The sequence below is a fragment of the Tribolium castaneum genome, chromosome 5, assembly GCF_031307605.1.
Source record: "Tribolium castaneum strain GA2 chromosome 5, icTriCast1.1, whole genome shotgun sequence".
NCBI lineage: Eukaryota > Metazoa > Arthropoda > Insecta > Coleoptera > Tenebrionidae > Tribolium > Tribolium castaneum.
The window spans coordinates 392,398-419,467 of NC_087398.1; the positions used below are offsets into that span (position 1 = coordinate 392,398).

A 27,070-nucleotide genomic window follows, 5' to 3' on the forward strand; every position below is an offset into this window, starting at 1 on the left:
AATGATGCGTCTGAATTACTGTGCGCACGATAGTTGCCATCCTCGAAAGTTCTCCCAACCGAAACTACACAATTTATACTCAAAATTTGTTGTTCCTTACCGCCAATTTAAAGGGTTCATAAAAAAATAAAACACGTACTTTAATTAAATTTTTTATTTTTTTTGTAGTCAATGATTAAAACATGAATAACCAAGTGACAATATTTTTTGTGTATGTATTAAATGTAATCCACGTCCTAGTTTGCCACCTGTAGCTCGCAAGGTTGTGGAAGCTGCAAAAATATAGAAATACAAATAAGAATCAATAAAAAAAAATGGAACAAAATAACTAGTGTTGTAAGTTATAAATAATTTGTCAACTGAGTGTTGACCAAAAAATGTATCACAGCCATAGTCTGTAACGTCAACAGTGAACGAGACAGGTGGAAACAGTGAATTATTATGCCCCCAATGTGAATTAACCACACTTAAACAAATGTATGGGTTTTCCACCAGGGGTTAACGAAATTAAAACCACTTACATGAAGTCTACTTAGACCTCGCACGCATCTTCCTGCGCTTTCGCTTTAGCCTTCGCATACGCTTCTTACGCCACTGGAAAAAAATTAAAATTAATTTGTGATTATCAAACTGAGGTTACAAAATTAAGTCATATTGGAATTTGGCCAATTTCCACAACAATTGCTTTAAAAAATGTTCACGTAACAAGATAATTTAACAATAATTTTGCTTATATAAATTTTAATACTATCACAAAGTGGAAAACCGCCTTTTTGTCTCAACAATCAATTAACATTATTCGACTTTTTCTCCATCATTTGAGAAAAAATCACAAATAATATTGTTATAACACTCACCTTCGCTCTCATTTTGAGCTGTTAAAAGAATTCCTAGCTCAAAAAGCCAGAAGATTCTTAAAATAACAGCAAATTTTTTGAGTGAACCTCACACAACAAGAAATAGCAATGAAAGAGGATGTCGGTAGGGGAATTCGGGATGTTTATGCCGACGTTTCTAGAAAACTCCGCCAGGGGAACACTACTACTTCCGGAGCGCGAGCTTTAAGCAATCTAAGTAAAATTTTGTTTTTGTAATTAAAAAAGCAACTATAAAAGATACATGGAGTATCCACTTTCACGATTTTGACCCTATTGACATGACACTAAAAAAACTTTAAGCAATTTATTAAAAACAATCATATAAGGATAATCATCTGAGCATTGTAAGCCTACTTCAGCAGGCTGTATATTTAACCTATTCTTAAATAATTAATTAAAAAGATACAAAATACACTAAATACTAGTAAAAATGCGTGAAATAAATGCAAAACTGTACAAAAAATACTAAAGTTTAAGTAATAATCGTAGTAAAGTTGCTCAAATTAGTTCAAATGCTTTTATTTACTTGGGCACGTGACCTACAGTATGCGTTGGCGCGAAAAGCGCGAAAAGTGACAAGTGTCAGTACATGGTGGCTGTTTTAACCCTCATTAAAGTGCCATTATTATCTCATTAACTACATAAAAGTGGTGATTGCAAGCTTCCCTTGCTCATAATTTTAGAACTTTGATTTGTGTGCCTCATCAAAATGACTCCGGAACCACGTACCAGAAAATCAACAAGACTTCACCTGAAGCAAACTTCTTCAGAATCAGTGAACACTAGACGAAGAACCCGAAAACCAATCATAATATCAGATAGTGAAGAAGAAAATGTGCCTGAGACCGAGAAATCGCCGTTCAAAAAGCCCCCAAACACCCCCTACAAAACCAAATCCAGAACTCCCCCCGAAGATCGGACTGTGACGCCCCCCAAACAACGCAAAATGAGTGAAAATAATGAGAATCTACAAACTCCCCCATCCACACCCACAATTTTGCTCGAAAGACTGTCGCTGCTGAGTCCCAACGAAAAATCAAACCGGAAAAAGTTATTTCAAGAAGACGATTTGTATCAGAATGCCAGGAGAGCTTTACACAGTTCATGTCCCACGAATTTGCCAGGTCGTGAAAAGGAGTTGGGGGATTTGAAACAGTTTATTTTGCAACATTTGGACGAAGGAACTTCCGGTACTTTGTATATAAGTGGGCCCCCAGGAACGGGCAAGACCGCTTCGTTGAACTTGGTTTTGGAGGATCCTCAAATCTCATCAGGGATTGAACACGTTTATGTTAATTGTACGTCGATCAAGTCCTCAGGGTCGATTTTTTCGAGGATTGCCAAGGATTTAGGGATTAAGGCCAGTGGGAAGAGTGAGAAGGATTACGTGGGGGCGATTGAGAAGTTCCTTCAAAAAGGACACAGGACGATGTAAGTACTACTTTTTATTTAGTTCAATTGCGAATTTTTTTTCTAAATTGTGCCAACAATTTTCTACAAAAACTAATTAAGCTCTCTTCTTTTTTATTATTAATAAATTAGTATATTAAAATAAAGTAAAGTATTAAACATTAGTAAAATTGAAATATTTCATAAGAGTTGTTTTACTGCAGTCTGCTCGTCCTTGACGAGATCGACCAATTAGAGAGCAAAAAACAGTCGGTCCTTTACACAATTTTCGAATGGCCAGCAAATCCCAACTCGCGCTTGATTCTAATAGGGATTGCAAATGCGCTAGACTTGACCGACCGAATCCTTCCTCGTCTGCAGGCCCGTTGCGAGTTAAAACCCCAATTAATGCATTTCGCTCCTTACACCAAACAACAAATTGTCGAAATATTCACAAATCGTTTGAAAAATGCCAATGTTTTGGACATATTCTCGCCAATCGCCTTACAAATGTTAGCGGGTAAAGTAGCCGCAATTTCGGGGGACGTTCGGCGCGCTTTAGACATTGGGAGACGAGTAATTGAAATGTCTGATAAGAAAAAACGCGGTGAATGTGTGCTCAAATCCGTTGAAAATTTAGCAACGGAATTGGAGGAGAAAAAGCTTGAAAGTGTTGATATGAGACAAGTCGTTCAAGTTTTGAACAGAGTCTACGGAACGACGCAAAGTCTGGATGAGGAAGTTGAAGATTCGTTCCCGTTGCAACAGAAAATTATTGTTTGTTCGTTGTTGTTGATTTTGAAAAAGGCGAAAAATAAGGATGTGACGATTGGACGACTGCATGATGTGTATAGGAGGGTTTGTGCCAAAAGGAATATTCAAGTTGTTGATCAAGGCGAGTTTGTCGGACTTTGTTCCCTGATTGAGACCAGAGGGATGGTGAAAATTATTAAAAAGAAGGATCCTAGGATGAACAAAGTTAGCTTGGTTTGGGACGAAGGCGAAGTTAGTGCCACTTTGAGGGACAAACAGCTGATGTCCATGATTTTACAGGACGATAGTTGTTTAGGCAAAATGTAATTTTTTAAAGACTGTTCCTGTCGAATAGAATTTTATTTATTGATTGTAAACACGATGTAATGTTTCTTAAAATAATTTTTTTTTTAAACTGTTTTGTTTTATTTGCGAATAAGCGGTAAAGATTTTGGTTTTCCTATTATTGCAACATTTATCTGATGTTAGCTTTATCTTATCTTTTTCTTTGAATCCCATGCATGCATTCCAATATTGATAAATTGTTTAAAACAATTACGATTTCGGCCCGATTCACTTTTATTGGATGATTTTTTATTTATCGCTCTTGCATAATTATCAAGCAGACAAAGCTATTATTTTATTTAATATTTCATTTTCCTAAATACTAAAATTGCCTCTTTAGGCAAATAATTTAATTGTTAAAGTTCTCAAGAAAACTCAAACACTCGCATTTAAATTCCAATTCGTCATGAATTATAAACACCGACAATTTAATTTTATTAGGTCAAGCATTAGTTAGGAACGCTCGAAATTTACATTTTTAATGGGGTGGCCACTCTGTATAGTGATCAATATTCAGAGATGCCATTGCTTTATTATTAATTTCTTAATAAGTACGTCGATAGTTTCATAATTGCTATGTAGGGCTGTAATTGCTTAAAAATTCATTCGCTACTATCAAGGCACGCATTCATAAGATAAAGATTTACTTGACTTTAGAATAAAAGGGTAGAAAAAAACGACAAAAAATGCAATAACTCATATATTCTCTGTAAACAATATAATACAACAATAATGGCAAAATTTGGCATTAAATGCTTTGGCGTTATTAATTAATAAACCCATGAAATGACGAACGAACATCAACTAGATAAAATAAATACAAGATACAACACTATTCAAGTAAGAAAATTCTTTAAAATTAATACTACAAGATGAAAATTTGCTATCAATATGTGAAAATACTCTGTAGAAATACTCTATATTACGACTAAGGCAAACCTGTTAGTCCTCTGAAGAATTATCACTAGAAATCTGACTAACTCTCATCCATTTTATCACTACTCCCCCGTTCGGCGACTTCGCCGGTGTCTACATTAACAAACTGTTTTTCCCCGTCGTTATTATTAAACTTGTCGGTAACTTCCTCCGCCCCTTCGTCAAAAATCACATCTTCCTTCTCTTCGTCCACTTTCCTCCCCACTAGCTTGAAACTATCACAATACATGTAGCCATCCACTTGTCCCTTATTATTCGGCACAAAGTGCAACTTGGCATGATCCCTCAAAAAGTGCACTTGCGGAACAGAGTAATCACAATGCTCGCACGTGTAGTTACTTTTACTCCCGTGTCGCTTCTGGTGGTTGTCCACCGCGTCCTTCCTATGGTTCACATACGGACAATTCGGACAACTAAACGTCACAACCTTCTTCTCCTCCTCCTCCTTATTATCACTATTGACTAGCAATCGTTGCTCGAGTATATTCAACGTCTGCTGATCACCGAGCGAAAGCTTCTTCTCATCACTAGCCTCAATGGTAACTTCTTCGTCCTCAACGTCCATCTCAACGTCACGCGCAGCCAAAGCCTCCGAATTCATTTTATGCTTCTTCAAGTGTTGCACATAATTCGCATAATACTTGACCGAATAGTCGCAAAACTCGCAGTTGTAGCGCTGCTTCGACCCGTGCAAGTTCAAGTGGACCTTGTACTGCTCCCGCTTTTCGAAAGCACTGGGGCATTTATGGCACTTGTAACGCTTCTCTTTCATTTTGCCGTTCTTCAGGTACGTGGGGTAGACGAAATTGGGGTTGCCGTGCATTAGACTCCCGAATTGGGGGTCGCTGGCTTTAGGGGGCGAAGGCTCCTTGAGCATCTGCGCTTGCTTCTGCTGGAAGAGCTCGGTCCCCGACAACGGAACGTTTAGACTATTCTTCAACGGTTTACTTAGTATGGCACTTAGACTCTCAACGTCCATTTCCAAATCTTTGACTTCGCTATTACAACCAGACACCAACCAAATCGTTTCTCCTTCATTGTTCAAACAGGTGTATAAATCAGGGGGTTGGTTGTTCGATTTGTACATACTTTGCAACACTTGCGTCCGATCTTGGTACTGTTGTGAGTGGACGTTTTTGTGCGCGAGCAAATGGGGTTTTTGACGTGCTGAATACGAGCAATGGTCACACTTGTAGTACGACCTCAATCCGTGTAATCTAGTATGGATTTTGTATTCGTTTTCTTTCAAAAAGCGGGCCGGACATTCGCCACAAAAATACAAAAAGTTTGCTTCGTCTTGTTCATCTAAATCGCCACCAAAACCTGAACATTCCGGCGGGTTTTCGTAATCGTCCAAATTAATCGTTTCCAGTGGTCGTGGACTTAAAAACTTGCTCAATTCGCGGATTTGCTCCTCGTCTGACTTGACCTGATCTACGAGACAATGAACCGTCCCGTACAACCCTTGGTGGACCTTTGAATGCGATGATAAAACCCCGGCATTGTTACAAACGTAGTTACACTCCGTACATCGGTGTTCCACATCGTTCAAACGACTCGAATTCGGGTTTTTCTCCCTGACACTGTGCATTTTCTCGTGTTCTTGGATGTTAACTTTCCGTAAATTGACATGTGGACAGTAGCGACACTTAAACATCTTGGAGAATTTATCATTTTTCGAGACCCAAACTAGCGGGATATCTGGGAAGTTTTGTCCCTCGAAACCACCAGATGACACCTCCTCTATTTCGTCGGAAATATCGTCAAGATCGATCACTTCGCCGTTTTGCTTCTGAGGCGTAATACTAATCCCATGCACTTTCAAATGTTGGTGCAACAAGTGCCGCTTACTCACATTGTAACTACATTGGGTGCAAGTGTATTGGCCCCCTCTCGGTTTGTGAAACTGTTTGTGATAGGTGTACTGCGACTTGGAGTTGGTCACGTAGGGGCACACCATGCACTTGAACCTTTTCCCAAGGTCCCCCTCAGGACTCGAATAAAACTTGCTGAGGAACTCTTCAGGATCTGCGATTCCGTGCAGTCGCAAATGATCAAAAAGACTCTCTTTTTGATTGACGAAATAATTGCAAAATTGACACTTGGAGACACTTTCATTCGTCGCCGTATGGCCAGGAAGGTGTTCTTCGAGCTCCTCTTGACTATCACTAGAAAAGGGGCACTCGTTGCATTTGAAAGCCCCATCTTGGGGTACATCAACATGGTCAGGTTCGTCGGTTTGCTCTTCAATTTCGAGTTTTTCTTGACCGTTTTTGTTGCTAACGACGCGTATATCACCGCTGTGTTTCAGGCGACAGTGACGCTGTAAAAAAAGGGCTGTTACAGTGGCGACTCGTCAAAATCGGAATTACATGAAACTGAAGCAGGAACAAGGTCGCCACATGCATGATTTATACTAGTGTGATGAGTCACACAAGTGAGTTTTTTTTAAATATTTATATCTAGTTTTGGAATTATTTCGGTTATCGTTAAATGGTTGCGGCATTGAAAATAAGGTTTTGGCACATGCAGAATAGACAAGCTACTTAAATTCGTGTTAGTTGCAGTGGTTAAGCATGCACTTACATCGTAATGTAAACAATTTTAGTATCCTTGAAATGTTAATTATTATAACGAAGATTGTAAGCTGATAAATACAATTCAAGAAGGAAGGAAATGAAAAAAAAAAACGTACCGGACATGTTGAGCCTAAAAATAAAGTAAATAAAATGTTAAGTAATCGCCACTTTTGATAATTATTTTCATAAATTTTGTGACAAATTTTATCTCGTAAGGTATACATTTCGTCCGGTGGCAAAAAATGTTGTGTTAATTTCATTCATTACTACTTTGTAATTACGTACGTAATTTGGCTTATTTGTAAACGTAAAAATGTTTAGTTTCTAATTGTTTATAATAAAATATTAAACAACAAAATGTTTTTTATATCGCTCCACATTCAACGTGAGAAGATGCCCGGAAATATATGTAAAAAACTGATCAAATAGATAAAATATTAGAGAAATGTTTGGCAAATTTGGTTTCCGGTCTTGAATAAAAGATTAATAACGCCGTATACTAAAATAAATATCTGAGAGTCCGTAAAAACATCGAATCAGGCCAACCAGGAAAATACGCATCAACAGTCAAATGAATAATTTATTTACGAAAGAATAAACCGAAAAGAACACATATACCAATCCCGTGACATCAAGTTTAAATTTACCAAAACTGTTTGCTTTCAACTTCTTTACTCCTTTGAATAAATAATGATAAACTAAACTAATAAAAGATTAAATTGTCGAAAGCCTATATTAAATTATTCATCATTGGTGTGTAGTACGTTTAGTTAGATTGGCACCCCTTGAACCGTTTGAAATTTTAAACAGCCACCCATCACGATTAGACTTTTTAATATCAATCAACCGATCGAACAATAGCCATTGTATTAGTTCGAGTCATCTTTCCCTAACCCACATAAATAACACAACAAACGGAACGTGGTCTTGAAAACGACCGAAAACTTATCAACATACATGCACAGCCCAACACAAAATGCTTTGTTTCCGCCCGTTTTTTTTTTGGTGGTGGAAAAAAAACATTTCTTTATTAGTTTGTTAGTAAAGCGGTGTTAGTACCTGAATGACATGCTTCCAGTTTGATACCTGGTTGCAGTGACCGCAGCGGAAGGGCGCTTGGCTCCCTTTCGCTGACGTGCTAACACTTGCCTCGTCTTTCTCTGGACTGGAACCTCGCATACTCAAGTCCTGACCTGGACTGGGCGTCGAAAGGCCCTGCGGGTAGTGGCCCTTCACGTGCGCCAAGAGGATCTCGCGAGAGGCGTCCCTAAAGCATGATAATGTTATTAAAAAATAAATTGACTAGAAAGAGCAACAATTTTCCAACACTTGTTTGCCTTTTACGGGCGTTTTTCTGCAAATTACGTCTGTGCAATAAACTTTTTTACACCTATTACCTTAACACTTGACGACGTGAACAAACCGACCATTAAAAATTTTCCACTCACCTAAAATTGCACTTCTTGCATTTGAAAAACGTCCTCTTATTATCCATATTGTTCCTTTTATTCTTATCAACCTTGAAGAACGATCCATCGGCGGCTTTCAATGGAGGCGGAGGCCTCAACAACGGACTAAAATCATTCCCAGACGGCGCTCGCGTCAATTTCGGTAAATCCCCTTTATTCTGAGTCGGCGAAGTATTGCGATCGTGATGTTTCGGCCTTGTTCCCGACCCACCACTCGTATCTAAACTTTGATTTCCACTCACATGTATCTCCGTCAAGTATTTATTATACTTGGTGTAATTTCTTCGGCCTGTTTCGTCCGTCATTAAAACTTTGGCGCTTTCATGTGCTGGGTCTCTGACCGATTTCAATTTAATATGTTTGGTGATGTCCCATCGCCAATTCGATCTGTACGCACACAGTGAACATTCAAAGGGTTTTTTATTCAAATGACCGACGATATGCACGTGGAAACGTGACGCTGTTGATGCCCAAAAGGTGCAATGTGGGCACTTGAACACGCGTTTGTGTTGCGCCACGGTGATGTCGTTCCCATGGGTGGGGATCTTGTCGGTAACGGGATGGGTTGTGGCGAATTCTTGGGCCCCCACGTAGCTGCTCTCGCTGCGTTCGCTACCTATGTTATTCAAATGTTTAATAATACGTAATAAATAATTTATTAGGTACCTCCTGGTGATTGGGTGCGCACGGAGAGGTCCAGGGAGACGTTGTCGTCCACTTTGTACTCATACTTGGAATCGTCGACTTCGACATCCATTGGAAACTCGATGTTGTTCCAAATAAAGACGCGATTTTCCATAGGGTGGGGTTTGTTGTTGTTTTCACCGTCTTCGGACTGACTTTCGTCAATTCGAAGCTCGTTTTCGGATTCTTCGGCCGCTTTGAGATACTCGGGACAGGTCAATTGGTGGGTGTAAAGTCCTTGACTTGACTTGCACCTTTGACGGCAATACTGGCACCTGGAGGAGCTGGTGAACGTGGTTAAGCTTGGAGGGTGGTTGCTCTCCTTGCCGCACTTTTTCTGATGTTTGAGTTGTTCAGACAAGCATTTGCTCTGATAGCCGCACAATTGACACGTCATAGAGTTAGTCCCATTGCTGCTCATCAGTTTCTCCTTGAGTTTATCGAAGAAAGAGGCGTTTTTTTGTTTAAATTCATCGGTGGTTTGTTTAGTGGTTGGGATGAGATCAGGGATTTTGTTTTCGCAATTTTCGAAAACATCTTCACTGTCGAACAACGAAGCAAAGTCTTTGAGGGCACTATTGGCCGATTTCGCACAAATATTGTTAATGTCTTGCTCGCTCATTTCCGGTTCTTGTTCCTTATTCTTCTTGGGAAGTTTTAACACCGAAGTTTGTGAAGGTATAGGGATGAGGTTGGGTATGGGTCTTGTCGGTTTTTTCGGTTTGGGCTCAGGGTTAAAGTTGTGGACTTTTTGCTCGTGACGGGTCATTTCCGAGGCCCAAGCCGTCTTGAAATTGCACAGTTTGCACTTATTTTTGATATAAACGTTGCCATTGGCATGATGGATGATATCATCCGGGTTGATAAAATCCGGCCCGAAGGACCCTTGCTCAGGGCTGTGCTTCACTTTCTTTTCCACTTCAGAAGGCACCTGTCGAGCGATATGGAATTATTAGTCCATTGGCGATTTTTTAAAACTACATTTTTCTATTATAACGTTAAAATAGGAATGGAATTTAATCGCCATGAAAATCAGAAATCGTGATGTCATAAGACAGAACTTTGCAAAATTTACATTTTTAAATTTTCATTAAACGTAAGCAAAACAAAAACAAAAAAAAAGAAGTGGATAATCAACAAACACCTACTCCTACCTTTGCTCTTACTTATTCTTTATTACTCAGTCACAAGCAAAAAAACATTTTAATGTTGGACTTTTATTACAGTACAATAGATTTCACTTTTAACTGTTATCGGACGGACGTATGCGACCACTTTTCAATGAAAATATTTGTCCGAATCGTCAATCACTCGAAAATTATTGACACAAAACTAAAAATTAATTGAGTAATTCCAGAACGTAAGGTTTGTCAATAAATAATTTTCACAGCTGTATTTTATTATGAAATAAATTTAAGTTGTTTTCTACATTGCCAAAGCCTTTAGCTAGGTACCTTCAGCTTTTGGGTGAAGTGTCACTCCACCTACTTCACCTGGCGCTCCGCCACTGAATCAACCGAGTGTGGGCGCTCGTTCTATTCTAAAACTCGAGCGAAACGCGTCCCGACCGCTATAAGACAACTACTGAGCGAGTTTAGTTTGTTGTTACGCCCAATGCAAAGATCGGCGTGGCGTTATCGAGCGCACACACACCGATAACAACACCACTACCACCACGTTGATAACACACTTTACCTGTTGTTCTTGGCGTGCGGCCTCCTCGGCGGCGGTGGCGTCGCTCGCCCCCACCTTGTTGCGTCGGCGTCCCACCCCCAAACCGGCCGCCTGGCCCACGGGAGGCACATGGTGGTTCATCTCGTGCACGGTGAGACTTTGCTTGATGTCGGCGGTGAAGTTGCACGCCGAGCATCGGAACGCACCTTTGCCGTTGTGGTTCTTGCAGTGGCGGTCCAGGTTCCACTTGTAAGGGGTGCGGAAGTCGCACATGTCGCACTTGATCATCGGCATCGAGTGGTATTTCACGTGTTTGGTGAAACGCGCCTTCATGTGGGTGGCGTACGTGCACTTGGTGCACCTGAAGAACTTTGTCTTGATGTGTTCGGCGCGCTCGTGACGGTCGAGCTGCGCGCGGGTGCGGGCGCTAAACGCGCACACCGAGCACTTGAACACCTGGGGGAGAGGGCATAAGCCACTATTACAAACGTTTTGAAGGAATTTTTAAAAAAGCTCATTGAGTCAAGAGAAAAAAGTTTTCAAACGATTTTTGTTTCTTAATCTACATCAGTCCTCCCTAGTTGAATCACAAACTCAGTGTGCCCTCTGTTATCAAACATTTGAAGCTAATGAAAAATCCCCACAACTTCCTGGTGGTGGCCTCTAGGTCCGCCAGGGGTTACCTGAAGCTAGCCTTAGGAAGTTGTGGGTGGGGATGTACCGTTTCGGGGTCGTCCGGGGGCGGGGTGTCCGCCCTGTCGTCGTCGTCCTTGTCGCCGTGCACCATCTTGGTGTGCCTTAGCAGCTTCTGGAAGTGTTTGGAGGCGTAGAGACAGTTGGGGCACTCGTAGATCCTCACTTTCTCCTCGTGGACATCGCGGAGGTGGTAGAGGTAGTGCCTGGGGTTTTGCGTGAAGAAGTCACAGCTGGCGCACGAGTAGTTTCGCTTCACCTTGCACTCGGGGAGGTCTTTTTCGTCGTCAAAGTCGTCGAAAAGCGCAGTCGTCGTGAGAGGCTCTCCTGATCGATGTACCATCGACGGCACGGACATGCTAGCCCGTGCACCTGCAACACCATTCGGTTACTGGCCGCCAGCAGGAGTTGACATGGCAACATGGAGGGAATCGATAAAGGCTCTCCGGTTCTTTGGCGGCTCCTCCTTGACCCGCTTCAGAGCCAAGGCTCGAGCCCCAGCTCACCTGCATGACATGGCAACGCGGAACGGGTAAACAAGCGTCATCGACGGACGGAATTAGGACGAGGACGCCAAACACCCACCCACCAAAGAGACGGAAAGACACGTGTGTGGTGGTTAACTTACAACAAGAGGGTTTTTCCGAGCGACGCCTTGCTGTGACTTTTCTTTGACGTTAAAATCAAAATGCCAACAACAGGCAACTTTAACTTGGCGGTTAAATGTTCAGGCTCTTCGACATACTTGGCCTAGATTGGCTGAGCAGTGGCGCAGCGGCGCCGATACGCACGGAGACTCGTTTCGAAGAACGTTTGCTGGTCGACGGGCGTCAAGGTTTCGCAGCGGACGAAATGACGCGAAAAGAAATTTACGCTTTCGTAAATTGCTGGAAACGATGAAGGATGACGGCACGAATTTGCATCAATATCAACGAAACGACGCGAATTATTGAAATTCTTTTTTAATCGACGCGACGCGAACAAAAAATCCCTCTTGAAATTTTCGAAACAAATGTACCTGAATACTGAATAATCGATCGATATTGAACTTTGAAAGATTATCTTGGTTAAAAAACATGGAAAAACCAGCTGCTAATAAGGAAATACGCTGTTGATATTGCTTTAAAAATAGCGTAGGTAAAGGTAAGACAAAAAATATAAAAAACTGCAGTTATGATAGAAAAAATTGAATATTAAACTTGAAAATCGAGTTTATATTTCGAAAATTATTGAGCATTTTTTATCACTTTGTAATTGGTGCCATTTCGTAGATTTTTTGTTGGCAATAATTTTAGTTTTTTCAAAAATTATTCATCGTAGAGCATTTTAAGATTTTGCATTCGCGATGCCATTTTTGGTGGTCAGAATGCAATTATGTTTTCCTCAAAATAATACACAATTTGCGCGGTTTAAAGATGCCATCTCAAGAGGAAATAATAGGAATGGATTACGTGCGTAGGTGCATTCAAAATAAAATTAAAAGTCATACGCGTGAATCACAAATAGACCATCACTAACCGGCATCACGTGACCGACCTCTATCCATAAATTGTGCTAATTCATTTTTCATACCTGTAGTGATAAACACCTTTCATAATCAAAGTTTACTTATTTAACACGAAACTATTTTGTTTTATGATTTATTTTAAACACACTTCTTGGAAGCGCATAGTAAGTCCGCAGAATTATGTAATTTGTTGATTTATTATTAGTAGACATATACTTGTGGCCCGCAGTTCCGCCACTGCCTCCGCAACAACTCATCCAATGATAAGAAATCGCAACGATTTTTACCAAAGCAATTTTCCAAATACTACACCTATTGTTATTTTTACTGGTCGGTTGGAAAAGTGCACAGCAACAAGCGACCTTGGCTGCAAAAACCGATAACTTCTGCATTTGACTCAAACCGACTGGTTCCTCAGCCTTAAAATAGCATTTTTCCTTGAGGTAAAAATCCGAGATGTACGGACAGGAAGCTGCAAACCTTCTTCCAAAATTAAAAGTAGTTTGTCTTTGCTCCTTCGTCCTTGGCGAGACGCAGCAAGACCCAGAAACCTTAATTGATTAGTCATCGCCAACTGCGGCCAATTTAAGCCAGATTCGATCAAGTGGGCCGAAATGTCATGATGGGAAACAGAACAACTATTTTTTTTTTTAATGAAACTCCCGGTATCTTCCTATATGAGAGTAGATAAAATGGTTCGTTTTTTCTAATGCTCACTTACTTGAGCACCCATCCACCCCCACATACGAACACAAAGTGTCGAATTATAAATAAAAAATTGATTGCGAATAATTTATAATTTATAGAAAATAATGATTTGGCGAAGTGTTCGTGAGCCCCGCCGCTGTGTTCGCGTTGGCACCGAACCGAGCGAGTGTGCGTCAGAGCGCGCACCTCCTCCCAAGTCATGCTTTCCTGCTAGCAGGAGTAACTTTGGCCACTCTTTACGCGCCTCATCTTCAAGAACGTGCACGAAAAAAACGACCAAGTGCTGGTGCTAGCGCGCATCCTAAGCCGCGCCTCCGCCATAAACACCCGGCTGGCTCAAGCACGACGCAATTGCAAGAACGAATCGTCTCTTATCACCGCCAGATGGCCACGAAGAGGGCCTTCGGCGGACAGTTATGTAACCGAGTGACATTCTTCCTTTGGAGGTCAGCGGGCCACTCTTGATTATCACGCGCGCAACTTTCCACGCGAGATTCCATCGAAAGCGAAAATAACGGACCGACCCATCACTGTCCCTTTCAGCCAAAGTCACCCAGAGGTGGGCGTGAGTCATCCTCCATGACGTCACACTCTTAATACGGGGCCTTTAAGGAGTTCTGCGGCTTCTTCTGCGCCATAATTGTATTAATATCGCGGTGACGCAACGACATGGCTTTAAATAAGCTTCTTGAGGAGGCTTTTCGCGAATGACGTCATCTCGACTATTCCCGGGAAATGGAAGATTTTCCGGTGATTAAGTCTTTGTCATAACATCTGGTTTTTGTCCAACTCTGATTCACCACACCCTTTGGCTCGCTCGTCGGATTAATGAATGGAAGAGGAGGAGGAGGAGGAAACATAAAAAGTGCTCCAGAGGGTCGAATTTCTGCGATCAATATTACGACTGTTACAGTTTTCTGCACGGCGGCAGACGCCAGCACAGGCCCGTAATCGCGTTATTTCAGCCACAGCGAGTCATTGGCATTTTTAACACACTCTTCTGCCCGAGCTGGAGGTTGAAGTCTAGATATGATTACATTAATTGAGACGGAACAATATTTGACCTCTTAAAAACTCTGGACTTGCGTTATATCGCATGATCGTGATGGTCGCTCTTTTGGCTTCTCTTCACCTGGACTCAGCCCAACTGGCCTAAAAATAGCTCGTAATATTTATGACGGGTCGCCGGCAACCCTCGAGTTCTTCGGACTTGTGGACTTGACGTCATCAGGTATAATGATCGTGTTTGCGAATTAACGAGATAAGAAATGATAATTCCAATGTCCCAATGTCAAAGATTTCACATGTAGTGATGATGGCCACGTAAGAACCTTCTTATTGTTCGTAATGACAGTATTGAAATTACATAAGTCACATACATGATGATTACATGTTTACATAAACGGAGTATTTTCATTAAATTTGATTATTCCAAAGGATATAGCCAAGGTTAAGGCAAGTGAAGGAAGCGGCCAATTTCTTGGCAAAACGACCAAGAGTTGGTGTTTATTGACGAGACCTCGTATAATAAAAAATAAACAAACACGTGTGTTGTTGCACATACTGGGGGTAACCGGAATGATGGATCAATTGGTAATGGTTCCTCGTAACCATGACAACAAAATTGTTGATGTCGGGCAATATGGCGCAAAGTTATGAATGGAGGAGAGAGAGTGCAAAATAGGCGACGTCATCCGCACGTGGTGTTCTGGTTATAAAAAGCCCCGAAGAAGAAACGGCACAAATAGGTCAAAGTTTTTGGCGCGTCCTGCGTTATGTCACCGCAAATGCACAAAGCATATACCTGTGTGGATCCGACGACGTCTTCACCTTGGAGCTGTTTACGTATCGATAAGAGCGCTCCAAGGACGTGGTGCGATTAGCGACCGTATGCGGAGGTGCGTTGCGGTCTTGGACGACGGCGGCGTCGTTCGACCTTTTGTCGACCTTCAAGAGGTCTAAAAGCGTCGGTTGGGTGGGCGTCGCCACCAGCAGTTGCACAAGCCTTCGGCGAAGATGTCGCAATAGTTGGCATGCACGCGGAGGATGAGGCACATGCACGCGAGACCCCGGCCGGAGGAACACTGCAGATCGACGACGGTATTACACGACGGTGAGAGTTCCTCTTCGCTGCTGCTGCTGCGTCAGCTGCCGGGGCGGCCACCGGCGGACCCTCGTGTGCTGTGCTGTGCTGTGCTGTGCCGCACCCTCTGCCTCTCTTTGTCGACTAGCGTCGCTAGCAACGGGGAGGGCAATCGATGATGCACGCCATGGCGCGGGTTCTTTATGGATTCCTCCTCAGAGTTAGTTGGACATCGATCAGAGGGATTACAAAGAGGCGATGCCCGAAGAGATAAACCGAGACTTGCTGACCCCTTGATGATACACAGACCGAAATAGAGACGACGATGACGACGACCGGGATACCTGGCCAACACGACTTGCTTCCTTCATGGTCTCGGCCATTACGACGCCAGACAATATCATCCGATTACAATCGGATTCATTGATCATTTTCACTTGTAATAAGAGATCTTGCACAAGAGAAATAGAGATTATCTCTTTAACCCAATTGTTTTCATTGGCCAAACAAGGAAAATGATAAATTTTTCATCAAACGATTATAACGTTGATAATACAAACGAGATTTTACACTTTTATTATTCCTCGTGTGACTCACCAGTCACTTCATACGAAAATAAATATCGCTAAATCTCCATAATACTGCAGGATAAAGCCAAAAATTCGCAAAGCAAAGTCATTATTTTGGCCTTTTTCGGTGGATTTATCTCGTTTTTTGAGTAAGGAACTTTGCGAAATTTCCTCAAAAATTACCAAACCAGGTCGAACTTGGCGTTTTTTTAGGCTGTTTGAAATGATTGTGGCTCGCTTTATGCCGACAAATTTCATCAAAACTGCTCGAAACAAATTTGTTCAATAAATTAAGCTCTAGGCTATTTCATAAACGCTAGGTGAGCTGGCTAAAAATAATAAATACTAGGTAAAAAATAGTAAAAAGCACTTTATTGGTACCTATCCTTTGAAAATTACGTTCTTGTGGACTAAAAACTCATATATTTTGCGAAATTTTGTCAAAAATTACCAAATTAGATCGAATTCGGTGTTCTTTTGAGGTTTGTAGCTCACTTTACATCGAAAAAGTGACAAAATTTCATCAAAACAGACCGAGTTTTTTTTTAAAGTAGGAAAAATTTAAGCGCCGTATTACTTCATTGAACGCTGTGTACACTTCCTAAGTATACACATCAAAATAATCTAGGTTTTCTTAAGTCTTTGTAACATATTTTTTTATTTTCAGTAAACGTCTTGCTAAAAAATTGCCTTTAGCCGATTCTGTGAGCTTTTTTGTGTGTATAAATCCTAAACGCTATAGGTGAAAATAGCAAACTCTAAATAAAAATAATAATTGCTACTCAAGTTATTTAAACGCAAAATTTAAAACCAAAAAATCCACTAATGGCAGAAGCTTTATGCAAAGTAAGTTTGAGAATAAGTGGATTCCAATGAAATTTGTTCAAAAATTTTATCATAATTTGCATATGCTTTCCAAAAATATTATACCCAAGAGTTCATTGTTAGTGGAGGGACAACCAAAATATTAAACTATAGTTTCAATTCTTTGCCGTTTTGCTGCCTCGAAATGTCTGAAAATCAGAGTAAAACATCACAAATGCTAAATCGTTTTGACTTGGTTCCAAATATTTTGTTTTCCACCAGAAGCTAGAAACTAGGTAAAGTTTTATATCTTTTGAACTTGAAGCACAAAGTTACCACCATGTCAAAAATAAATCCCTATTCTCGGAACAGAGACCTGATTTCGTCCAAATTCTTGACGTTTTCTTGGTTGTTAACAAATTTAATTAGCAATCTTATGTGTTTTTTGCATTGAAACATAATAACAACTCGCAGGTTTAATTATTCTTAAAATCAGATCGGCCCCTGATTCTGTAATTAAGTTGCCAACGTTAAATGGAGTATTTTATTCTTCAACGCCGCCAACCCAATTTCAAAAGCACAGGACTCTCAGATCGCAAATTTAAGTGAAAACACGACACAATAACACATGGGTAATGGACTGAATTGTGAACAAATTATTAAGTAGATCGAACAGAGATATTATTAAAGAAAAAAACATGCAACAAGTGGTGGATGCTGCATTTCCTTGCATGAAAAATGTCATTCTTTGTGAAAACGTGAAAAATACGTATCTAGTTAGATTTCCACACTTTCCATCGAAAACAAACCATTGTGATGGAACAAATCTGCTCGCCTCCTACATGGAAAGGTGTATTGTGAGAGCAAGAATTTTCTGGGAAATCAACTTTTTAAAAATGTTGTTTGTTTACTCGAACGCCCTTCCTAAAACCTCATCTCATTAGCGACGTTTTTGATTTTCTTTTATTTGCCATTCACATTTAAAATGATCAGGTTCTGCCATGACCTAGTCTACGTGCAATTAATGTTTTCGTTGTTTTAATCGGACGAGATTTGCTATTTTCCTAATTATTTACGAAACTGTCGGCGATAAAATTTTACTCGTCGTTTGACAATGAAAATATAAATTCGCAAAAATTCTTTAGTGCGTCCATAAAAGCGAACATTAACGCAACATGTCGACCGGCAAATATTAAAAATAGTACCGAAGATGGGACACACGTGTTGAAAAAATTACACAAAATCAAGGACATATTTCTTAACACGACTAAATACCAAACCAAATACTGTTCAAGGTCATAATTGGCCAACGCGAAATCGGCCACCAACTATTCTTAGATCGCAATATTAGCACAGGACCGGGCCCTGATAAAAGAAGAGGTGTTATCTTATTTGTTCTCTTTCTTGGTGTTGTAAAACGAACGTTTGGCGGATCAATGGAAATTCACGCAATGGCTCTTGGGCTACTAGGCACTTCTTGTGTATTGATCTAGTGATAAGATAACTCAGAGTTGTTACACTTAACTCTTTGGCAATGTTGATTTTTTCCACACCGTTCAAATTTAATCGCAATAACTGTTTCAGAGATAACGGCGTTTTATTAGTACATCACTGGGACTATTTATTATTTCTTTGTCTGATGATTTTCGATTGACTTTCATATCTTATCAATTGAACATATAAGCTTCGGTCTTTTTTCTCAGCCTTGGACGACCAAGTATATCTACGTGACAAAGTTTATTGTGAGCATTTTTTGGTCTTTTCATAATCAGTACTAATCAAGTATTTCTTGTAGATATGTGCTAAGATTAGCCGTCTTATCTCGAACAAACAGAATAATTAAACACACTTTTAGTAAAAATTGAAAGGATAGATTAGAGTTGGGTTTTCCAAGAACTCGGTACTAAACCACACCTCACTAAAACTACCTTAAGCCTTGCACAATCGATAAGATTCAACTTTGTAACTGTTATCCGCAACAATAAGAATTTTTACAGCGTAAGGACCTATATCGGAAGAAGATTATTACGACGACGCCCACACTATTCAATAATACAAGATTCACGCTGTATGAACATTAATGGGCCATGAGGCGTGGACGCTTATTCTAATTAACTTGATTAACAACACCCACATGACGAAAAAACACAAATTTGGAGGCAATTTAGTTAAGTCCCGGAGACTTGATCCCTTGAACAATGTTGCTAACCTGACCAAACCAGAACTTTGCTTCTAAATAAATGAAATGGGTGACTAGCTCGCCTACGATTTAATTCCAGATAATGTAACATTCAATAAGAGCTTTTCACGGTGTGTTGGTACTAATAGTGTGTACCAGGAAGTCATTGGAGGCATAACCAACTGTCACTCGAACTAAACCAAAGGTTTAAGTGGCGAGCTTCCGAAAAATCGCTCCTAGGCACTTGAATCTTCTCAGTTATTATTTGTGGCATAATAAGCCTAAATCATACGTCTCGAAACCATGATTATTTCTTCCGAATAACCATCAATTTAGTAATAAGGATCACGTCATTTCCCTAATTCGAACGCTTTGAGCAAGAGATGATGTCTCCAAACGGCAACGTCAACCAAATCGTCGTTAATTGTTTCTTTGTTACGTGTGAGGCCATCCGAGTATTTAAAACCTTTTGTCTTATTAGTTCTTAAATGTGTTAAATGCGCTTTTAACACGGCACGTGTTATGAAATTTATGGTGTTGTTTGCTTCGTGATACGTTCGTTATTCATGGCAAGCTCCAAGACCATCCTTGAATATTCATGTCGCTGCGATTATGGCTAAAGACTCGAAGAAGTCGACGAATATTCACAATAAATGTGGTATTTTCTAAATTGTTTCACTGCTTTATTGCTCACGTTTCAAACTGTTATAATGTCGCCACCACTCAAAGCGAGGAAAAGAAATTTTACACAAGTTGCAACAAAGCGCAGATTTGAATGTGGAGGTGTATTCCCCAAAAAGCAATTCGAAAAATGTTAAAATACAGACAGGAATTCGTTCAGCCGGTGCCAAAATGTGGAGCAATTAACCAGCGTCTCGCCTAAATTTAAGACTCCTGTAATCCTCCATTATCACGTCCTCCAATATTGCAACAGCGAAATTCGTCCGGATGACGAAATTCTTCTAAAAACGGTGACTAACGGAATCGATATCGCAATCGCTAATAATCTTTGCTTTCCTTCAAAAGCAATAAACTCCAACAACAATTACAGATAAGATTATTCAGCAGACGGAGATTAGGATCGTTTCTTGTTTTTAAAGTTCTTGGTTGTTTTTTGCAATAACTTTTAAACAAATATGGATAAGACGGAAGTGATGCGATTATCTGGTGCGAAATGGGTGCAGCGTTGACTTAGTCATCCGGAAAATAAAGAAAAATTCCCCCGGAGAGAAGCCCAAAGATATTTAAACGACGCTATCTTTTATTGTTTCTCACTAAAATGATTTAATTTCGGACGTTATCCAACGAAATTGGCACAATCTCAAGTTTGTGTCGTCCCACTTCCGCAGGTTTTTCGAAAATTTCGAGTGAAATGCCCAATTTTCGCGTGATACACCTGTTTTAGGAACGACAATAGGTTATTCGCGATAAAACGATCAGCCGTGTAATAACATGAAACAAAGAGCTGGCGTCTAATTGCTTGATTACAAAGGTACAGCTCTTATCGCTTTTGTCCTCGTTTCGAAGGAGAAATAGATAGAAATGAATAAAAATAAGATGGTGCTCGAATCACGATGATTGAGGGCGAAAAGAGACTGTTCCAAGACGGACAAAACCGACCTCGACTGCGTATTGAATTATAGAATTCTTCTGGATAACGATTTTTCGTCCCTCTTTCACCTGTCAGCCGTCCCTCGTGTGCTCCAGTTGGAGGGCTGCAGCGATTAATTTCTGCACAAGGCACAAAGCATTTTCTGCTCTGATATTAAGTTAATTTATTTATTTAAATGATGCAATCGCAGAGATAACGTAAAAACAATTAGTAAAAAAAATATTTTGGCTAATCTAAACCTGAAGTTCTATATTCTTAAGTCACTTCACATGGACGAAAATCTGGTTGTTGCAATGGCATATCAGTGTGAGGAATAATCATGGCTTTCCTAAACGAAATTGAAGTTTGAGTGAGATGGCCTGAGCCCAGATCGATGCAAAAGCATCAGGCTCTAGAAAGGGAGTCTCGAAAGAAAACACAGGTGTTGGACGACCGGTTACAGAGGGATGGCAAGATGCCAAGACACTGCGCGTTGTTTGGATCCATCTTCTGGTTTTAAGGTCATTCAGAACCGAATTTAGAGATTTGTCTAAACTTTCGGCTCGAAGAATTTTCGATAAGTTTGGCTACGTTGCAATTTGCAAAAGAGTGGTCGAAAAGCCGATCTCCCGAGTGGGCAACAAGTAAACAGATTTATTTTTAAAGACCGAAAATTCATCTACCTCTAGAACGGAAATAGCTACAGCGGAGGTTTCGCTGTCGTATTATTTGCAAAGAAATTTCTATTTGAAAAGCATTGTGTTCCTTCCATTGAAAAACATCTGTAAGAAAGTGTCCAAATAACAATCCAAAAATTAATTAGGATACTGTTTCGTGAAGTTAATAACAGTAAGGAAAATCGTGATCAAAGGATTATTTACAGGAAAATAACACTCTTGTTTTGAAGCATCCAAGAGTTATGTAAGGATTAATTTTCGTGATATTCTAAATCCTGGCAAATGATAAATGACACTATAAATTGCAAGAACATTAGATATGAATACTTATGAATAAAAATGATTGTTTAAAGTTTTTACGTAATACAACATTACTTACTTAAGTGCAATTAAAACGAAACACTTGTAGCAAGCGTTTTTTATGAGTAAATTTAATTTTTTTTTGAAAACCTCAAACATTTTGGAGATTTAATTATACTACCTAATTTGAATTTAAAATCTCATCAACTCAAAAAACAAACTTTAGATTATGGTTCAGAGTTACTTCATGTACTGACACAGCATTTACTACACAAAATAATAGAGGAATGTCAGTGATTACGGACAATAAAAGTACCTACTTTGTGAGAATTTGTGAGACACGTGGACTTATTTCGTTTTGCGTGATGTTTATTCAACTTTTATTTTTGGTGATTCATGTAAGTCGACAAGCCTTACAAAAATCAAATGCAACACACAATACGCTTATTAACTCGTAGTTATGTATTTTTTCATCTACTTGAATTCACTAATCAATTTCGAAATTTCGCACCCGGAAGTTGCACTCGCAAAACAATAGATGATAAAGGGCCAGTAACATTTCGCGTAATGGTCGAAACGACAGCATAAAAGTGCAACTTTCCGCTTGTTTACAATTCGGTCGAGTCGTGTTAATTGTTCCGATCAATATCAAGTGTGATAATGATTCACACGTCTGTAATTCATTCATTCAAGCGAGCTCTCTTTTTTGACACGAACCAATAAAGAAAAAGTGCTCACGACACTTGTTTTGCTAAAACGAAACTGTCATGCTCATGAGATTTCCATTGGGACATCCTCTCTTGCAACAAACGGGGAAAAATAGCTCGGCACATGTTTGTTGTCGTAATTGTTCCCCACGTGATCTAATGTGTACTTAATTATGCTGCGGAAAGTGACGACTTTTCGGACTTGAAGCAACTTGTTGATTGTAGTTGTGGGGGTGAAACTTTGACGATGTATTAAAAGCATAATTTCATTCAATTATCCACAGGCTGTTTCGGCCAATTGAATATCGATTGTGTGGGGAATGGTAAATTGGGGGTAAATAACGCCAGGATTGAAGGTTTTTCGATTTTGCGATCGATGAATCAGAAATAGTTTTGCACATTTAAAGGTGTCATAATCTGGATTACTTGCTGACGTCATATTACAACGCGGATAAAATTATTTTTAAATTACTGTTACTAGACAGTAAGAAAATATCCCTGTAATAAAGTGAGAAAAACAAGAAAACACATCTGTTTATTCAATTCCTCCTCACTCGTATATGATTGCAAGAAGTTTAAAACTGTCACAAATTGTGTATTATTCATTGCTGATTTTTGTCAAAAGACTTCTCCCTTCCTAATCACCCACTGGAATTTGCATTAGAACAGTTTTTAAATTCAGTGCGTGCACCACGACTATATGGGACAAAGAACCGACCTTAGAAGACTACTTATGGAATGTTTTCGTAACAATAGTACGACACAATGGTAATATAGTACACTTGAGTGAGCGGACTTGACACTTCTTACGAAGATGGCAAGAGATTAGTTCGTTAAAAAAGTTGGAGGTCTTCGTGAAACCTCCCTTGAAAGAACAGGCACATAATTGTGTCTTTCCCGTGTTCAGCAGAATCCCATCTTAAATTCGCTGACATCTCCATGATGAAATTATCGCAATGAGACAACAATGAGCTTATTGCTTGTTTAAAGAGGTGGATGACTCCGCATTGCGGGCAATATCCGGCCCTCAGCAGGACAGGAAAGAACGCCTCCCCCCTGTCGCCTCCACCTCCTGGGGATGACGCAGGTGGCGGAGCTGGGCCTGCAAGGGCAGCAACATGCCGAAGACCCACCGATCAATACCCAAGTCTGCTCTCAACAGCAACGCAGCTGGCTGGGGCTGTCTCCCTTCTTCTTCAGCTTTCTCAGCTGGGATGGTTGCTGTTTGTTTGAATTTTGGCGCGTTCAAATCACCAAGTGTTTTAATTTGCGAATCGATAAACTGGCAATGCTTCCAAGAAGTCACGAGTTGAGCCATAGAAATGCCGTTAACAGCAAGGTCAAGAATAAAGGCGATATTATGTAAAATGCACGTAACTGGCGCAAGATAAAGAACAACTACAACAGAAGAAAACTAACTTGAACCTATTTAAAAACGAAGAATGAAGACATCACACGTGTAAATGAACAAGGAGCAGTGTTACAGTAATTGAAATAATGAATATGAATCACCGGAGAAACAGAATATGAAAGAACAAAGAGACATAACTCAAAACCAATACAACAAACCTAATTTGTAATAATTATTATAATAGTCGGTTAATTGGCGTATTTCCGTGCAAAACTTTTCCTTCTTGGAGCAGTGTTTACATTGTGCTTGATTTTGATACAATTAATAAATGTGAATAAACAACAAATTAAAAAATAACGACACGTTATAAGAAACAAACTAATGAAAGGAAATTTTCGTCTAATTTTTCTAGCCAACGTAGGTCTTATGGTCACCAAACAAACAACAAATTGTTGTGTCTAGGTATGCAAATGAGTATGTTGTCCAAAATCGGAGTCAAGGTTAGAAACCATCCTCAATGACGAAGAATGGACGAGCAACTCCGTCCTTGTAAGAAACAAGTGCTAATGAAGTATTACCCACTTATAAACAAATTAATTAGGCGGCACAAGCCACCGATCGCAATTACAATTCCGGAAAAAACGGAATGTCCTCATCCAAAGTAATCCACTTTTTTACATTTCAAGTACTCTTCTGGAAAAACTAATGACATCATTCGTCGCTTCCGCGAGAGGAAAAATCGAGTTCAAAATTCCAATGTCCATTAAAATAAATTCGCGAAAAGTTTTTCCTTGAACCGGGACTGGATTTATATAATTGGTTGCATCGATTTTTGTGCGTGGATCGATCACGGTGTCGCCATCTGTCGTGGAGAGTGTTCCGGGTCGATTTATCACAAAATTATGTACGTATGACCATCGACAAGACATGGAAAGGTGATGGAAGAGTTCAGGGACGGTATAAACAATAGGCAATGGATGTAAATTAGCGGTGGAGTTATTTTCGAATTCTTACAAGGATTTTGGGGTGATTGGGGGAGGGAAGATGAGCCAATTTCCGGCAGAGACCGGACCAGGGACGGACTGATTTATGCTTGAGTGAGGTCTGCAAAAACGAATAATTCGATAACGATTTGGCAAATTACCGCCACAAAAGGTGAAAACTAAAGGAAAGCATTACTTAGTAAACTAACCCTTGTTAATTATAAAGTTTTTTACTAGTATATATTCTTAATTTTTTTGAAATAATTGGATCCCATTGACAAAAACAACACATTCTTTTTAGAAATCTATTATTTTTATATTTATTTTTTTTTTATTAAAAAATTAAACTTGATGTAAGGGGGGGGCATGGCTCTCTTGAATGCAAAAGCTTCCCACCTACGCCACTGGTAGAAAAAAGCTCACAATAAAAAATTAATTTTGCAAAAAAATGTGGTTATAGCAGGAAAACATGACTCATAAAACAATAGTTCAGAAAATCGTTCAGAAACGAAAGCACACACTAATAAATTTAGGCGATTGCGAAGATTGTTACCTATCTCAAATAAAAAAATGTGACAGGTATGTCGTGTTGATATTTTCTTGAAAATAATGAGATTATAGAGTAGGTGTCATTGTTCGCTCATAATCCTCTTCATGATTAGATAGTTGTATCTTTGAAAAGTTCTTTGTTCGGCAGTATAACGAAAGAGAAAACTTACGTCATGACGAATTTGTCCAACTTGAATTCACGAAATTAAAAATAGTAATAGCAACCTCCTACAAGGTCTAAGCAAAGAAGCCAAGTTTAAAATCTCCAAATGAACAATTAATGAATAAAAAGAACAAACATTTAATTTTCTTGTGACCTCCAGACTTTCTTCCAGAAGGTGCCACTGTTTGTTTATCCAAGATATTTTTTATTTGACCTCAAAATTGCAAATAATTTCTTTCATTTATGCAGGTACATATTTTGTGAAGCAATTTATGCAGGTCACAAGATTCCCAACACGAAAATAAATTTTCCTTAAACCTTTTCAAACGTCCTCGAAAAAAATGTGTAAAATAAACGACACATCAAAGTCAGAGCAAAAGAATCGTTAAGCACTTAACGATTATCTTTAATGTTTCCATCAAAATTGTTAAATGGCACCTTTCGGGCGCGCCGCCACTGCTCTCCTCCAAGTCATTGAGTAAACCCCGACCCATCTCCCGTCTTTTTCGCGCGTGCTGTGCCCCAATTAAGCATCGCACATGTGTTTACACGCGGCATAATTCGACTTCCTGTCGAAAATTGCGCAAACCTCCGAAGAGAAAAAGCGGAAACGCGTTAGAAAAGCGGCTGCGGGTCCGCCCAGTCGATGGGGAAGAGGTTGGACACTCACCTGGGGCTGGTGAGGGCGCTGTCCAGACGCTGGCCGACGAAGAACACAGACACTACACACGCCATCCAGTTCTCGAGTGCGCTCAGTTGGCCTCAAGCTGATGCCTCCCACCCGCGGCCTGGTTGCGTCACGTCGCGCTTATCCAGGACGCTGCTGCTGCTGCTGCTGGGTTCTGCCCAAAGAAGACGCCAGAGGCGGGTGTGGACGACACCCAGACGCCCAAAAGCCGCAGGAGAAGAGCTGGGAGTGGGTGAGATCGAAAGTGGTATATCTACCTGGAGATGGGTGAAAACGACCAAGAGGTGAAGAAGGTGTTTTACGACGGTTTTGTGGGTTGGCTCGACCAGAACTGGGCTCGCAGCGGGGACATCCGGAGTGATAACGCGACAGTGGCGTTGCATAGACTTTGGGTTGTTGAGACATTACAATATGAAATTAAGAGGGTTCTTGTGGTTGAGCAACTGACCGAATTAGTTTACCTTATAGTAGTCGTTTTATAGAGGAAGACTTAGTTCTTCAGTAAGAAAATTCATAATTTGGAGACTTAAAGTCCTCGACGCCAACGTCGCATTGGCGTTTTTATGGTTTTCAGCAAATACCTTCAAAAAATTTTTTTTCAAACTTATGCTAGCTAAGTTTTATTGGCTTTTTTACGCCTTTACAACCCTATAGAGTTGTAAAAAGTCTATATGTTCGATTTTTTTAAGTATGATTTTTTCAATTTTTGGTCGATTTCCGGTACCCGGAACATTTATCGAGCAATAACTCCGGAACTATTAGAGATAACCCCATGAAGTGTATTATCGTTGGAAAGCTCTTTTAATTATCT

At 40.0% G+C, this 27,070-nt stretch overlaps 3 protein-coding genes and 2 non-coding genes across 12 annotated transcripts; 2 read left to right on the forward strand and 3 right to left on the reverse strand.

The window, feature by feature from the left end:
- Nucleotides 1–139: 139 nt before the first annotated feature.
- Nucleotides 140–949, reverse strand: RpL41 (Ribosomal protein L41). The gene is made up of 3 exons (NM_001135910.1): nucleotides 858–949; nucleotides 522–594; nucleotides 140–272 (listed from the first exon to the last, which is right to left on the reverse strand). Exons 1-2 carry the CDS (start codon nucleotides 867–869, stop codon nucleotides 529–531), a joined length of 78 nt encoding a protein of 25 aa, NP_001129382.1. The 5' UTR covers nucleotides 870–949; the 3' UTR covers nucleotides 140–272; nucleotides 522–528.
- Mir3892 (microRNA mir-3892) lies at nucleotides 434–508 on the reverse strand. Its single transcript, NR_038750.1, has one exon. It is a non-coding gene; the product is annotated as a microRNA mir-3892 (primary transcript).
- Nucleotides 950–1,400: 451 nt separating the features above from the next.
- On the forward strand, nucleotides 1,401–3,435 carry Cdc6 (Cell division cycle 6). Its single transcript, XM_001813172.4, has 2 exons — nucleotides 1,401–2,309; nucleotides 2,492–3,435. Exons 1-2 carry the CDS (start codon nucleotides 1,588–1,590, stop codon nucleotides 3,345–3,347), a joined length of 1,578 nt encoding a protein of 525 aa, XP_001813224.1. The 5' UTR covers nucleotides 1,401–1,587; the 3' UTR covers nucleotides 3,348–3,435.
- A 615-nt stretch (nucleotides 3,436–4,050) lies between these two features.
- Nucleotides 4,051–26,392, reverse strand: LOC658431 (zinc finger protein 845). Of its 8 annotated transcripts, none has more exons than XM_008195935.3 (7): nucleotides 26,242–26,392; nucleotides 11,429–11,772; nucleotides 10,729–11,163; nucleotides 9,016–9,964; nucleotides 8,329–8,965; nucleotides 7,940–8,147; nucleotides 4,051–6,624 (listed from the first exon to the last, which is right to left on the reverse strand). In XM_008195935.3, exons 2-7 carry the CDS (start codon nucleotides 11,756–11,758, stop codon nucleotides 4,342–4,344), a joined length of 4,842 nt encoding a protein of 1,613 aa, XP_008194157.1. In that variant the 5' UTR covers nucleotides 11,759–11,772; nucleotides 26,242–26,392; the 3' UTR covers nucleotides 4,051–4,341. The 8 variants fall into 8 exon arrangements, with proteins under 8 accessions (XP_008194157.1, XP_008194158.1, XP_008194156.1 ...); XM_008195936.3 differs by lacking the exon at nucleotides 26,242–26,392 and adding an exon at nucleotides 15,420–16,192 and having other exon boundaries at nucleotides 7,967–8,147; XM_008195934.3 differs by lacking the exon at nucleotides 26,242–26,392 and adding an exon at nucleotides 15,420–16,191.
- Mir3852 (microRNA mir-3852) lies at nucleotides 14,191–14,284 on the forward strand. Its single transcript, NR_038687.1, has one exon. It is a non-coding gene; the product is annotated as a microRNA mir-3852 (primary transcript).
- Nucleotides 26,393–27,070: the final 678 nt, after the last annotated feature.

Bases quoted from the DNA above. Each gene is read 5' to 3' on its own strand.
- Cdc6 (XM_001813172.4), top strand. From the start codon at position 1,588: ATGACTCCGGAACCACGTACCAGAAAATCAACAAGACTTCACCTGAAG. The intron at 2,310-2,491 runs GTAAGTACTACT...GTTTTACTGCAG, and splicing joins CAAAAAGGACACAGGACGAT to TCTGCTCGTCCTTGACGAGA.
- LOC658431 (XM_008195935.3), bottom strand. From the start codon at position 11,758: ATGTCCGTGCCGTCGATGGTACATCGATCAGGAGAGCCTCTCACGACG. The intron at 8,966-9,015 runs GTACCTAATAAA...TGAATAACATAG, and splicing joins GCGCACCCAATCACCAGGAG to GTAGCGAACGCAGCGAGAGC. The intron at 6,625-7,939 runs GTACTAACACCG...CTTTTTTTACAG, and splicing joins ACTGGAAGCATGTCATTCAG to CGTCACTGTCGCCTGAAACA.